The sequence below is a fragment of the Pecten maximus genome, chromosome 4 (genome assembly GCF_902652985.1).
Source record: "Pecten maximus chromosome 4, xPecMax1.1, whole genome shotgun sequence".
NCBI lineage: Eukaryota > Metazoa > Mollusca > Bivalvia > Pectinida > Pectinidae > Pecten > Pecten maximus.
Genome location: NC_047018.1, coordinates 13,121,637 through 13,137,759, shown reverse-complemented (window position 1 = coordinate 13,137,759; position 16,123 = coordinate 13,121,637). Strand labels below are relative to the sequence as shown.

Here is a 16,123-nt window from a genome sequence, read left to right as displayed (position 1 = left end):
AGCTGCTGAATCGTGCGATTTCCATAGAGATTCAAGCAACATGCTGGCAGATCGAAAGGTTTGTTGCAACTTTCTGTGTTAGATGATTTATAGTTAAGACGTTTCTTTTCTTTCTATCTTATTTAATGTTTGGAATTTTGGAGTGATTTTGGCTGATGAGTTTTGGGCTGTATTTTGTGCAGATGCGTTGGCAATTTCAGATTTAGAAGAGAAAATTAGTTTTTTTTGTAGATCAGATGTGTATTCTTTTTCCGTTTATTTTCCGTGCCTTATCCAACACCTTTTTAGATGATGCGTTTGAAGATATTTTAGAAACGTTTTCCTTTCAGCTATTCTTTTTGTCAAAGTTTATAAATCGCCGAGCCTTCCCCTCAAAATTTAAAAATCCTGTAGTTTTCAGCGGTACGAGGAAGTCAAGAACCGCCTTAGAGCTACATTTCAGCCGGATCTATTAATAAAAGATTCTTCAGAGAAAAGGAACTTTGTAGTTTGGAACGGATTTTGGTTTAGTTTTTGTGGCGATAGATCGTAAGCGTTTCAGTTAAAGTTTGAGATGGGTCATCGAGCTTCACGAATTAGTCATATGCGAGTTCCTCGGTGCACATGTTATGAACATTCAAACGTGGTAGAGGTTCCTAAGTGTAGGTGATCCTATATTTTTAAAAATAATGGGGAAGTGATCGCTGTGTGATCAAAAAGATCATCGTTGACATTGGTTAAAGGTTTCAAGAAATTAAAACAAGCTTTCTACATCGAAAAAGGATATCTCTTCCGGATATAAATGCATAAACATTTTCACATCCTCATTTAGCGGCAATAGCTCTGGACGACGGCCATGACGGATAGAACCGACCGGGTATGAGAATTCGTACTAAACCTGATGGTGCGATTTTTTTTACATCTGATATAAACTGGAATATAATATATAAAAAAAGATCTTCTCACAAAAATACAGAGTAACAAATTAAACAAGCTTATCCTTCTTTCCCAGACCGGTGTTTTGTATCGATTCCATGTTTTCACCAACGTTTCTGTTAAAAGTTGGACACTCATATAGCCAAAAATCACCATGGACACGGCAGCTGCGTCTCAGTATTCGGATCCAGCACTTCAATGTGTAAACAACAGATATCTTCTACTGTTCCGACATTTGGTTATCGTTTTTATTATTGGTGCCAAGAATATGAACGTTTCATTGGAAGGGAGTTAACCCCTAGTTGATGGGTCGAGACAATATTTACAATAGTGAAAGTCTATAAATCGTCTCCTCTGTAATTATGATTACTAATTAAAAACGGAGAGAATACTAGCGATCGAATTCCCAATTAACGAGAAAAGTACTGTGGCGAAGTTCGTTCGCAAGCCAATATTATATCTCGTATAGTTCACAAATATCCTATTTCCCGAAGATCCTAATCGTATATAATTTTTTCCGTTTTTTGGGCTTTTTTTTTTTTTTTTTACTTATCACTACCTGTACAATGTGTATACCTGTAAGCCATACAAAGCCTGAATCTAACCCCACACAGTATTGGATTCACTCCGCCGAACTCAAACAAAATCTTCAGTTTTGGAATGTAAAGAATACAAGGTCATTTTACAGTTTGCCGAGAATGTGTTTACTTCGATCTTCCTCAAAATCTTCAATGTCACCATTTTAGATCATCTGTTTACATAGCTACGTCACTATACATCACAGGTTTAGATGCCCAAACTCGGATCAACCAATCCTTCTCGTCAAAGATACTTAAAAGCTTCCTACACACACCGAATGTGATCGAGATCGGTCCAGATCGATGTTAATGAGCGTTTACAGGTGTGGCGAGTACACAGATGGCGCGCAACAGACGGCAACAGACTGGAAAACTAGCTGGTTCTGGTACTGAACTACTTCAGCTAGCTAAAGGTCTCTGGCTATTTTTTGGTTCTGACGCCAACCGACATGACAAAATTCTCGTGTAATCCTCTAACATCTGTTGGCGTAGTACAAAACCAGACAAATTCTTACTCAAAGTGGTCCTTGGCCAAGTCTGCGTCTTTTTATTAAATGATAACAAACGGCAGAGTCAAGTTACACCAATGGATGATTTATAAAACATTGTCTTCATTACTAGTAAAACATATATGATACTCAGGTCATATAAACGTAAGTTTTTAATTCAGAATCATCAATTAAGACTTCAAACGATCCATTAAAAAGTTCCAAATACAAGGATATCATGTAAAATATGGAACAAACTAAAAGTAAAAGTCACAGTGCTCCATATATCAGGTGCGACAGTATTTCCACTAGTTTATTACTATTACACACCTCCATCCAGAGGACCCACATCAGGTGTGACAGTATCCTCCCTAGTTTAAAGCTATTAAATACCTCAATTCACAGGACACACATCAGTTGTGACAGCCACAACCCTTAGGTTCTCAGAAATCCAATTAGCCTCCATATATAGCTACTACACACCTTGATTCAGAGGACACACGTCAGGTATGACAGTCACAACCACAGGTTGTAACCCTATTTACTACTAACACCTGAATTCATACTAGAACTGTAACGTAATAATACCCTTCTACTTATCATTTACATTGTAACTTGTATAGTAGCTTTCTTGGTTACCATGGCGGTCAAATTACAACTAATGTTTTGGAAAATGGTACCATTGTATTTGTCTACACTATACCTCAAACCCTTCTATTTCACACAAATAACGTATCAAATTATAGGCTTTGATTTTAGTTACACCACTTGACCGACTTCTAATACATGTCAGCTAAGGACTGATGAGCTATGGGCCTTTGTTTAAAACATGTGTTGTGACCAAGCTGCCATAGCAACTATTTTTTCTTCAAAAACAAAAGTTAATGAACATTTACATATCGTCCCTAATATCCCTGTGTAGTTTCATTGAAATGTGTTTACATTTTTAGAAAACCTTTTTTTCTAACGACAGACGGACAGACAAGCTGATTCCAGTATAATCCCCTAGCTTTGTTGCAGAGGGTATAACGATGCAGTAATTATTTGACAATCTACCTTCCTAATAAAAGATTCACATATGTAATGAAGGGAAACAATATATACAACTCTTATGTAATTAATCATGCATTGCTTCACTTATTTTACAAGGTACCTATACGCTGGACTTGATACATGTGCCTCGTGCTTGCCAACAGCAACCTAAAGCACAACTTCAATACAAAATATGTTATGAGGAACCTCGTCAAAATTAACACATCTGCTACTGGCATATATTGACAATGGAAGGTAGAGTAACAAATAGGACCATGACAACTGATTATAGGTAATGGAGGTCAATACAAGATGTGCTTTTCAATCCCTTCAATGTTTAAATCTAGAATTTACCAGGTTTGATGCCATATGAAGCATTGAAAAGATAACATTTCTTGTGATTCAAAGTATGTACATTAAATTTGTATTCAGAATCTTACTGAAAATATATAGCCGATTTCAGTCCATTTGACCCCTTTTTGCCCTACTCCGCAGGCCCCTGATGGGTGGGGACCATATAATTCCCAATTTTTATTGACCTTTGGCCATGGAAGGTTTCTGTACATTTTCACTGGTCCTGGGGTTTGGGAGAAGTGGAAAATGTAAAACAATCCATATATGCACAGCCAGGCCCATGACAAGATCACTTTCGTCAAACAACCAAAAACACAAGTTTTGTTATCAAGCTGGCTGTCCATTCTATAAGGGATATTTGGTGACTGTCCAAAACTGGAATTTACCAAGAATGTTCTATGAGATTCGTCAAAAATATAATTATGAATACAATGGTTAGATACCAATGTAAATGACCTACATTTGATTGTACTGTTGCTTATAGTAAACGAAGAGACACACTGAGGCACTCCGGTCTAGTCTAGGTTGCTTGGCTACCAAGGGGTCACTAGTTTGAGTGCATGGGTACTGTGTTGTAGTCCTGAACAAGATAATTTACTCCATTGTGTTCCTGTCGACTCAACTGTAAATGAGTACATGGTAGGGCAGTGTAAGAAATGGCAGCTCTGGCCATCATCTCCTCAGGGAGTTGAGAAAGACATTGGCTGGTTGCTGAAGGCCCAATAACCACAGATAATAATTTGAGAGCTGCTTTGAGATGGTTATGTTGCTATGATATACAGCTGTATATAAAACTCATTATTACTGGAAATGCTTTGGAGAAATCTTGCAAATGAGAGAGAGTGCTATATTAATGTTGTATTTTATCATAAGAGACACGTAACAAGAATATATTGTATCATGGGTTACCGACAATGGTAAAATACATGTATATGTTTTTATAACACTAGCCTTTCTAAAGAAACTTTAATATCAAAATTCACTGATCGGGGAATCAATGTGACTAGAGTAGATTATGATATCCAGTGTTATGATGAAAACTTGTTATTTTATGCTTTTAATATAAATCATGAGACAAATGTACGTTTATGGATAAAGTAAAAAATAAGATCTAAACAAGCATACTTGGTAATGCTAAAGCAATACATGTCCCTTACTGGCCTCTGCTAAAATTAGTAACAGTGAGCTTGACCCAATAACACTTAAACTTGTCTGAGATATTATGATCCTTTATCATTGTGTGAAGTTTTATCAAAATCCCTCCAGGAATGAAGCCGTAAGAGCAGTGACAACCTTTGGATTTCATGTTCATCGTACAAGATGATCGGAGAAGAAACCTATATAGTCACCCCGGGCAACTATGACCTTGACTACACCTTCAAGTAACCATAGGAATCCTCAATGCATACTATCGAATGGATATACTGTTTTATTTCATGACATTTCAATGGTATATGTAGGATGAGAGGGAATATCAAAATTGAACTTGATTATTGACTAATAATTCTGACCAATAGAAAAAAAATTACAGACTGATGGAAAAGTTTTCTACAAAATTCCAATCTATCATTCACTTCTTTTTAAAGTAACTTCATAACTGCTGAAAATTTTTCAAGAGAGTGACAACACATTTGCATGACTTATATATATATATACACACACACTAAGTGTCATATCCTACCATGTATAAAATCGTAACACATACATTAAGTCAAAGTGAACAAATCCCCTCTGGCTTAGTATTTATGTCAGTGATGTTGGACATGTTACATTCAGTGTTTCCCATGTCAGTGTATTATGTATAAATACCACTGTACTGCTCCACGGATAAAGTTTTAGGTATGTTACAGATCTAGAGTGCATCATAAATTAAATTTAAATTGATGACTCTGCTAGGGATCATGTACACACATATATATACTCAACTAAGCCATGGCTTATCTTGGATGTATACACATATATATACTCAACCAAGCCATGGTTTATCTTGGATGTATACACATATATACTCAACTTAGCTCAGGTTATCTTAGATGTACTTACATATACTTAACTAAGCCATGACTAATCTTGGATGTATACACATATATATACTCAACCAAGCCATGGTTTATCTTGGATGTATACACATATATACTCAACTTAGCTCAGGTTATCTTAGATGTACTTACATATACTTAACTAAGCCATGACTAATCTTGGATGTATACACATATATATACTCAACCAAGCCATGACTAATCTTGGATGTATACACATATATATACTCAACCAAGCCATGGTTTATCTTGGATGTATACACATATATACTCAACTTAGTTCAGGTTATCTTAGATGTACTTACATATACTTAACTAAGCCATGACTAATCTTGAATGTATACATTTATATATATATACTCAACTATTAAAACCTATGGGTTAACTTGGATGAATACACATAAATATACTCAACTAAGCCATGGCTTATCTTGAATGTATAAACATATAATTATTATATACTCAACTTAGCCATGGCTTATCTTGAATGTATAAACATACATATACTCAACTAAGTCATGGGTTAACTTGGATGTATACACATATATACTCAATTAAGCTCAGGGTTAACTAAGATGTACCTACATATACTTAACTAAGCCATAGCTTATCTTGAATGTATAAACATATACTTAACGTAGCCATGGGTTATCTTGAATGTATAAACATATACTTAACGAAGCCATGGTTTAACTTGGATGTATACGCATACTTCACAAAGCCATGCAGTAATTTCATTGCATTTAACACTTTACTATAAAGCCACTAATAAGATGACAATTATCCAGGTAATTATACGAAATCAAAATAAATTTCAAAATTTCTTTAATGCTCTTGATTCCTTTGCAATGTGAAGTTTGTTAAATGTAGCAAATAAATCAACCAAAATCTACAAAAGATTTCTGCACTTACAACTTAAAAAAAACAAAAATGGAGATTGTATTTCTTTTCTGGCAGCTGATCACAACATTTTGGCCATATAATCTGAATGTTTAGGTGGCCTGACGCTAGAATATATGTCCGTTAAAATGAAACATGAACCATTGCAGCTGTCCTCTGAAGATGATACCACATAAAACACAACACTGAGGCTACACCAGGAATGAATGTGTAGGTTTTTTTCCTGGCCATGCCTCCTTCGCGTACTTCTTCTTTTTTGGTTCTTTGCTGCCTTCCTCCATTGTAAACACTACGGCTGGCATTGGGTTAACCGGGGCAACAGGTTCTGCCTCAGCCAGATCTGGTGCCAAATTTGGCATAGGAAGTCCTAGCTTCTGAGCTATACTTAGGGTACCTCCTGCACCCACCCCTGGCACATTGCCAAGATCAGCATATAAACTTGGTGTAGCATAGGAAAAACTCTGTAGTCTTTTTGTAATATTGTCTGTCATTGAACCAGCATTCAAACCTCCATCCAGTCTCGCTCGCTATACACAGTAAAAAGAATAACAAGATTGTATCTTAACTGGAGGTTTAATAAAAAACAATATAAAATCAGGAGAAATTTACATTATTAAAAAGTTTACTATAGTACTGTTTATTCATAAATCTTAAAATCTCCATGCCAACTTTGGCATTTTGTAAGGTTAACTAGTTCTTTGATCAATCTCTTGCAACTTTTTCACATCAATTCTGAGATTATATACAAATTGCTAAAAACTACAACATTAGTGTATTCAAATATAAACTGATCACCAGACTGGTCAATATGTGAAAATGTACTACGCTTGATGTCACATACAAAAATGTATATATTTGAAATAGCATATTCAATCAGATGCCATTTCTTAAGACATGTTTTACAATCTGACATTTGCTACTTTGTTTCAAGTTAACTTTTATAATAACAAATCTGATATTCATCAGAAGATGAGGACATTATTGAGTAGGTACTCAATATAACTATGTAGACTACTGACCTTTTTGGGTATTACTGTTGTCTGTACAAGATTCCTAAACCGTCCGACTGATGGATCTATGTCCTCTGTTAATACAAATAATATAACATCAACTAAATGTAGAGTCTGATTCATGTAGGTATATACATATGTATTCTTCATCTGAAGTGAATATCAAAACAAGGAGCCGCAAAAGCTTGGCATTATCCCCCGCGCCCCGCAGTTGGTATGAAAACCCAAATACATCTATATCAAGCTCAAAGTAAGAGTTATTAAAGTATAACTTTAAATGTATGTATTTGAGTTTGGCATCGTCCTTGAATGAAATAAAAAACATAAAATAACACAGAATTGATGCAATATATACAAAATGATGATGATATTTATGTAGCAAAACAGGAAATTTAATAATAACTTTTTATGACCAAAGATAGTCCATGTATAATGTTGATATACAATAGTTATCTGAATTTTTTAGAGGTATATAATCAATTCTGAATTCTGATAGGCAGTTGTTGACACAACAAAACATAACAAAAGCTCTAATACCTAAATATGTACATTGTATAATTTGTATCTCATATGTTGATAAGTACGACATCAACGCAGTTGTCCAAATTCACAAGTATCAATATGTGAGCATTGTAAAACTGAAAAAGAAATGACAGCAGGTGACTGACATCCTGGATAACACTTCATGGAGTATTTGGAGAATTGATATCCTAATACAACTAGGATACTACAAACAAAAGGAAACATTAGTAATTTGTTGTTTTTGACAAATTTTTCATTATAACAGAAAAAATACCGTAAAAGGAAGGTCTGCAATAGCAAAAGGCACGACTAGAGTACTAGTCTGATCCATACAGAAAGTTTCAAGGAGCTGCGCTGAACGGTTTTTGAGTTATAGCCCGGAAACAAAGGAAACAGTAATTTGGTATTTTTGACTAAGTTTCCATGGTGACAGAAAAAATACCGAAAATGGAAGGTCCGCAATAGCAAAAGGCACAACTAGGGCACTAGTCTGATATATACAGAAAGTTTCAAGGAGCTGTGTTGAACGGTTTTGGAGTTATAGCCTGGAAACACAAGTGCAATCAATGATTGCGAAAGCTCACCGGAGGCAGCAATCACACTATGCATTCATTTTGAAATTGTATGTCACATAATATCGCTCCTAGACCTCTAATGGATGTGTAAACCAAATAAGAAGGGTGTGGACTTACAAGCTTTTCAAAACTAATCCCCAAAATCTTTAAAGTGAGTTTTTGTGTCAAAAAAAGTAAGTCCACTAAATGGTAAAATGCCAAAATGCCAATTTTTTTCTGCATGATTTGCCACAGCATCACTCCTGGATCTCTAATGAATGTATAAACCAAATTTGAAGGGCATGAGGTGTATACTTTTGGACTCATCCCCAAAACTTTAAAGTGAGTTTTGGTGCCAAAAAAGTTAAGTCCACAAAATGGTAAAATGCGAAAAAATCACAATTTTTTCTGCATGATTTTGCCATAACATCACTAAAAGACCTCTAATGAATGTATAAACCAAATTAGAAGGGCATGAGGTGTATACTTTTGGACTTACAAGCTTTCCAAAAACTTAAGTTTTGGGGTGGGACGCCGGGGTGACAGCATTAGCTCTCAGTTACTCGTAACTGGTGAGCTAAAAAGAAAACAGTAATTTGATATTTTTTATTAAGTCTCCATGGCGACAGAAAAAATACCGAAAATGGAAGGTCCGCAATAGCAAAAGGCACAACTAATCTGATATATTCAGAAAGTTTCAAGGAGCTGCATTGAACGGTTTTTTAGTTATAGCCCGGAAACAAAAGGAAACAGTAATTTGGTATTTTTGACTAAGTTTCCATGGTGACAGAAAAAATACCGAAAATGGAAGGTCTGCAATAGCAAAAGGCACAACTAGGGCACTATTCTGATATATACAGAAAGTTTCAAGGAGCTGCGTTGAACGGTTAAGGAGTTATAGCCCGGAAAAGAATCTCGGAAGGGCGGAGCCCAATTTAATATCCCCCGCAAACGTGTTTCGCGGGGGATATAAATAAGAACTGAAGACATCACATACACACATCGGATGATCTTGTAATCTTCATTTAAAAAGAATATTAAAATGTAACACACCTGGATTGATAACTTCATCCTCCTCCTCAAAATTTACATGCATGCTTTTATGTTTCCTTTTCAAAGGATTTGCTGATTTATTTTCGTTGATTTCCACCATGGCTGTCACTCGCCTATTGTGGGCTGTATTGAATTCTGTTAAATTCTGCAGAAGGAAAACAAATTTCAAACATGGTAATGTTTTACTACTGACTATGCATTATTGTTTTTAAATGTTGATCAGATGTAAGGATTCTACTGCACTCATCTTTAAGCAATTCCAGATAGGAATAATCACAGAAAGGTTCCAAGCATAAATAATAACTTTGGAGTAAGTTTTTTTTCTTCAAATTCGGAAACTTTTGTTCTATTTGTATTTTATATAGATATTGATTTTGTATTATACATTGTATATAGATATTGATTTTGTATTATATATAGATATTGATTTTGTAATCTATACAGATATTGATTTTGTAATCTATATAGATAATGATCTAAGTTTGTATTGCACAATCCTTTAAAGTTTATGTCCTTTTTAATTTTTGGTAAATAATACAAGATGTACCCAGTCATCATTAATCTGATAAGGCGACAAGGTACACACTTGTAACCCAAACTTCATGTGTAATCATTTCACTGGTTGTGCTATAGGAATCTGCATTTACATGTTAATCAGGGAGATGTAAAAGATATTCCTTTGGTATGTGATCTGTTTCTTATATATTATTACTGTATACAAATTACTATAGTTGGGTTGGTGATGTATTTCTTATTATTCTATTTATATTAATTACAATAGTACAAATCTATTTTTCATCACAACTTTTAAAGATAGCATACATCTAATTCTGTTTCTGACTCTGGCAGACCCATGAGTCCTCCTTCCAATTCATCCGCCCGTTTGTCTTTCTCATCCCCCATGTTAGAGGTGATCTGAGGACGTTCTCGAATGATATACAGACGAGTTGATGCTCCAAAGTGTAATTCACTGTCTAAGGGAACCTGTTGTGGTTTCCGTGACTCCAAACGAATGTGACCAATGAATGTTCCATGAGCTAAAGAATAAATAATTCCTGTGTAAAAGTTGGATTCTTAACATGAAGTAATATCAACACAAAAAGGGAAAGTAAGATTTAACCTGATAGGGCTATGAATCACAGAAACCATTGGATATACGGGATTATAGGTATACGTATAGCACAATGGCTAATATACAAGACTAAAGGAGATCACTTACTACTGCCCAAGTCTATGATATTATTATAGAGGAGTATAGGATATTACTTAATTACTACTGTCCAAGTCTATGATATTATTATACAGGAGTATAGGAGATTACTTACTACTTCCCAAGTCTATGATATTATTATATGTGAGTATAGGAGATCACTTACTACTGCCCAAGTCTATGATATTATTATACAGGAGTATAGGATATTACTTACTACTGTCCAAGTCTATGATGCTATTATACAGGAGTATAGGATATTACTTACTACTTCCCAAGTCTATGATATTATTATATGTGAGTATAGGAGATCACTTACTACTGCCCAAGTCTATGATATTATTATACAGGAGTATAGGATATTACTTACTACTGTCCAAGTCTATGATGCTATTATACAGGAGTATAGGATATTACTTACTACTTCCCAAGTCTATGATATTATTATATGTGAGTATAGGATATTACTTACTACTGCCCAAGTCTATGATATTATTATACAGGAGTATAGGAGATTACTTACTACTTCCCAAGTCTATGATATTATTATACAGGAGTATAGGATATTACTTACTACTGTCCATGTCTATGATGTTATTATATGTGAGTATTGGAGATTACTTACTACTTCCCAAGTCTATGATGAATGGCCGGGATAAATGCTTATGCCAAATCAGTGCCGCATGAACTCGAGAACAAGACTGATGATCAATGCAAAAATCACACATCAGTTTATTTCTTCCAAAAAAGTAACATTTCTTTTCATCTATCATAAGTTTCTGAAAGAAAAGTAAATGTATTATGTGGAGAGAAAACAAATCACATCAATGATGTTTGTATAAAAGAAATCAAAGACAAGTCCTGTCAATTTTGAATTATAACAAGAATAATATTATCACTATGAGGAGATAAAGTTTGTTCCCCAAATATTTATGCAGTAATCATAATGATCCTGTCAATGTTTGGCATCAAACTGAAAAACCAAAGTCTCAGCTTAAAACGCAGTTATTTTATCACTTAATCCCAAGCTTGCATTAGGGTAAATTCATCAAAATATTTAGCTTGAACATTATCCTTTCTTATGTTTGGCTATTGATAACATATTGTTTATTCTTAAAACAACAGCTGATAAATAGCCATTTCCCAATACCAATATTACAGAATATATTTACAGGTAATATATGGCAGGGAGGAATTTTATGTAGCACTCGTGTTAAAGTTATGTTTAACTAACACTATACATCAGTACAGAAAACACAACCTCTGTTCCAGTGCCCAAGCTAACAAACTCTATAAACAACAATTTGTACGACAAGGAATACGGTAAGGGTTACATAAAACCTATCTTTATACCAGAATGTCTTACCAGAAACCATATATCAAATGTAGGTCCCTATGGAAAGTAAATGAACTAAAAGTTAAAATGTAAACAGACAGAAAAGACAGGGTTAATGATATAAAAGTAGAGAGTACAGGTTACTTTACTAGTTCAGGCGTGCAGGAATTTCCCCTTAGCCTAGTAGCAAGATATATGTTTGCTTTGATAGCGAAAGGTTACTAGTTTGACCCCCAATTAACACATGCAGGGAAATTTTCGCTGCTCCTTCCTAATACAGATTTGGTACCATTAACCACTTCAAGTGAATGCTATAGAAGATTGAGAGGCTTCCTTGGAGCTAAAGAACCTGGGTTGCGGTTGTCTACGAAAGAAAGACTTTGTGGAAGGAGTAGTGTTAAAGTAGAGAGTACAGATCACATTACTAGCTCCAACTAGTGGGAATTTCCCTTTAGCCTATAGCTATAGAGGTAGGTTGTTTGCCTTGAGAGCTAGGTTGCCTAATTAACCAGCCCGTGATGGGACTCAAAGCTAGTTCGTGTCCCAGCAAGGGCAGGTTATTTTTCATTACTTCTTCCTATTACAATAAATTAATTCGGAACCCATCACATAATGTCATTACAGTGTCCATTGCACTCTATCCTTAGAGATCTGACACTTACATAGGTGAACTCTGTCATGTGACAGAGCTGATACTGAAATGAATGAACAATTGTATTGCATATATGCATTCAACATACCTGTATCATTTTCCCATCTTTTGTTACATCTAAATGAAGACCTGTGGGAGGTTTACTGGCCCTAAAGAAGACATGACAAACATAATAATGAGAATTTTTTTTAGTGGATAAATGGTAGTTGATATTCCATTGCATGCTGTACTTGTGCGTGCATGTTAACGTTTTGTATATAAGTTAATCGAATAGCTATATGTTTAATGTTTCCATGCATGCCCTAAACATCACAACCGGAAATGTGGAATGTTTGTGATATCGTTGTATATTAATTAACAGAACTAGTTGCTCCTAGAAGTGGAGATATTACCTACTGTACTGTATCAATTACCTACTTCGTGTGTTTGAAACATGTCAGATATCCATTTCTTCTATTGTGTACCAATAAGTTAAAATCTTCAGAATTCAACAATAACGTGTCGTCATTATCAAGCAAATTATTTAATGAGTGGCGATTTATGAAGAAACGCTCGTGGTTGATAAAACAACAACACTGCATGCCATGATCTGATGGTGGCCGTAATGAGTTGTCGTGTTTCCGTTGATCTAGATCATTTATTGTGTATTACTGCTCGCTTAACTACTAAACTATACAGTCAAACAATGCCAAAATTAGAATTATGAATGCATTTTTAAAACAGCATGCAATTTTGCTACAAACCATGAAGGTACTTCGAAGTTATTTATGAGTGGCCCACTGGAAGCCATCTTGGAAATGCAGTGCCCCCTACTCTATACACGAGTTAAAGGGCAGTAACTCGTAATCAGGTAACCTCAGTCGGTCAGTCGTACTAGTCGCAAGGACCACGTGCATATATAATGTAAATTATATGTTGTTTCTAAGTTTGTTCTGCAATGCATACACGTTATATTCAGCACTATCCACAATAGAGATATAAATACAAATATATATATATATATATATTTAAAATTCAATGTAAACAACAGGATAAAAATATAATGGTAAAGGCTCTTCCCCAATGAAATGTGTCGCTTCCTAATATATTTCTTTATGGCTGACCAATTGATTGTATTTCAGTTCATGATTATTTCCAGTGAGTACCTGATCAAGATTAATTTCAAAATTCTAATTCGTTGGCGATGTACACAATGTTTTGAGGAGACAGTTCCAGATTTATTTTAAAATTACCATACTATAATATTGCTATTCCTGATTTCTGTACTTGCATGACCTATTGTTGTAGCTGATTTTATAATTCGGAAATTCTGGTCATGTTGGTTGTTCTTAAAAACATTAATGACGTCACCTCGCGATCTCCGGTATGCCAGGGTCGGATTCAAACCCGGTAATTGTTTCGTGGCTCCTCTTTGTACATCTTTGTTCCTTTTCGAAGCACATTAATTTTATGTGGACCCTATATCATTTGACTGCACATTCTAAATGAAATAAATAACAAATCCAGTGATATTTTACAAGCATAAATCACTACTCTGGTGCAAATGAACACCAGTAACTTGACCAATTTATATCTTTGATTTAAACATATTTTATTTGTATCAATATATACAAGAGGATTGGGCACAAGTTTTCAAACTTATATGAAGCCCTTTCCTAATTATCATGATTTTTTACAATTTGTATACAAGATGACATGACATTTGAAATATTAACACTTATATTTGGAGAGAAAGAGAGAGAGGGAGGGACTGAGAGAGAGAAACAGAGAGACAGAGAGACAGAGAGAGAGGTATTACGATTCGAATTTATTCAAATATCCAATTGATAAATTTAGTTTAATTATTTACTAAACAAACAAACAATTCCGATTCCGATAGCAGAAGATTAAACTGTTTATATCTTGATTTTGACATCTTACCTGACAAGCTATCTGTCAATTTCGGCAAAACATGCGACAAATACATTCGGGAGAACAAAGAAAGCTCACATGTGGATCAGTCATATTGCACAAAATAACAATGTTATTATGCTCATAAATGTCTATTGCAGGTAGTGCGAGCGTTTGTTTGACCAGATTTAACTTTATAAAAAAGTATTCATTGATTCTCGTTTGAGTATCGATGTTTATCCTTTTATACATTAAAATCTGGTCAAACAAACGCTCGCACTACCTACTATAGACACTTGTGAGCATAACGACATGATTAATTTCCTCAATATGTCTGATCCACATGACCTTTCTCTGTTCTCCTAAAACTTGCATTTTACGTGTGTTTTACCGAAATTTACAGGTAGTTTATCAAACTAAATGTCAAAATCAAGACCCTTGTATAGCCATGATACATATTAACAATTGGTCAAGTTACTTGTTTTATTGCAACAGAATGATGATATCATTCTGGTAAAATTTCACTCGATTAACTATTTACACGAACCTTAAACAAATCTGATAGAAGTAAATGATCTCACAATGAGTCCCGATATGCTGTTTGCTACATTCATTACTCCCTGTATACAAGCCGAGTAATTGGTACTGCCTTTTTCGTTTGTTGTAAGTACATGTTTTGTGTGTGGACTTTTAACAGCAATCCTTGAAAGTCTTATGTTTCTTTTAATTTGGCCGTTGAGACGGGTTCACTGGATCTTTTTCCAAGCAAAGGAAACAAAAACTGTCATAGACTTAGATTTGGTAAATAGTGCGGGAGGTCAATCATACAGTACTGTGCTACTACACCAAGCATTATGGTTTGTAAGCACACTGTCGTCTTGTTTTGTATCTGAGTATTATTGGGCCTCTAGGATAAACAATACGTTCTTAGCGCTCTTTATACTATTAGTTATTTAGACAAAAAAGATAAATGAATAAATAAATAAATGTGTCCTACTGCAAAACCTATTTTAAATGAAAACTAAAGTAAAATCAAATAACCAACATAATCTTTTTTCTTTGCCACGTGATTATAACAGAAACATGAAAACCAGCAGCTACGTTCAAAACACAATTTAATGATATACATATATACAAATCTTAGTAAGTCACAGAGTTAATTCACAATTATAATTAAAGTGGTGTACAAGGTGGTGTATTAAATCAACACTGTTAATTATTTATCTTATAACAGCTATCCTTGGGTAATTATATAATCCTTTTCTATTCGTTTCTCCAGAATTAAGAATGTTAGAAATCCCACAGTTCACAGTTCCAGGCCATTAATAATCCAACAGAATTCATATAGCTATCCTTGACAATTGTAAACCAGTTCTGAATAACAATTTCCCTCTCCTGTTACTTATATTATATTATCACTGTGTATCATCTCCAATGCATCGCCACCGGATATTGCATTAGCTGAAGCGGGCGTCTTTGTTGATGGTAAGATTTCATAGATTTCCCCTATAAAATATTGTTCTTGCAAGTTAATACTATTTGCGTGTATACATAATAAAGTTCCACCTTTACTATGTATTAACGATAGAG

At 34.6% G+C, this 16,123-nt stretch overlaps 1 protein-coding gene across 1 annotated transcript; it reads right to left on the bottom strand.

Moving 5' to 3' along the window:
• Positions 1-2,066: 2,066 nt before the first annotated feature.
• On the bottom strand, positions 2,067-13,502 carry LOC117325283 (nuclear inhibitor of protein phosphatase 1-like). Its single transcript, XM_033881398.1, has 7 exons — positions 13,387-13,502; positions 12,732-12,792; positions 11,281-11,434; positions 10,268-10,482; positions 9,446-9,590; positions 7,326-7,390; positions 2,067-6,833 (listed from the first exon to the last, which is right to left on the bottom strand). The coding sequence occupies exons 1-7, from the start codon at positions 13,431-13,433 to the stop codon at positions 6,498-6,500; spliced, it is 1,023 nt and encodes a 340-aa protein (XP_033737289.1). The 5' UTR covers positions 13,434-13,502; the 3' UTR covers positions 2,067-6,497.
• Positions 13,503-16,123: the final 2,621 nt, after the last annotated feature.

What these genes read in the sequence shown, in the direction of transcription:
- LOC117325283 (XM_033881398.1), bottom strand. Translation starts at nt 13,433, where the DNA reads ATGGCTTCCAGTGGGCCACTCATAAATAACTTCGAAGTACCTTCATG. An exon ending in CATCATAGACTTGGGAAGTA is followed by an intron (nt 10,483 to 11,280) that starts GTAAGTAATCTC and finishes TTTATTCTTTAG; the next exon opens with CTCATGGAACATTCATTGGT. An exon ending in CAACAGTAATACCCAAAAAG is followed by an intron (nt 6,834 to 7,325) that starts GTCAGTAGTCTA and finishes TACTGTGTATAG; the next exon opens with CGAGCGAGACTGGATGGAGG.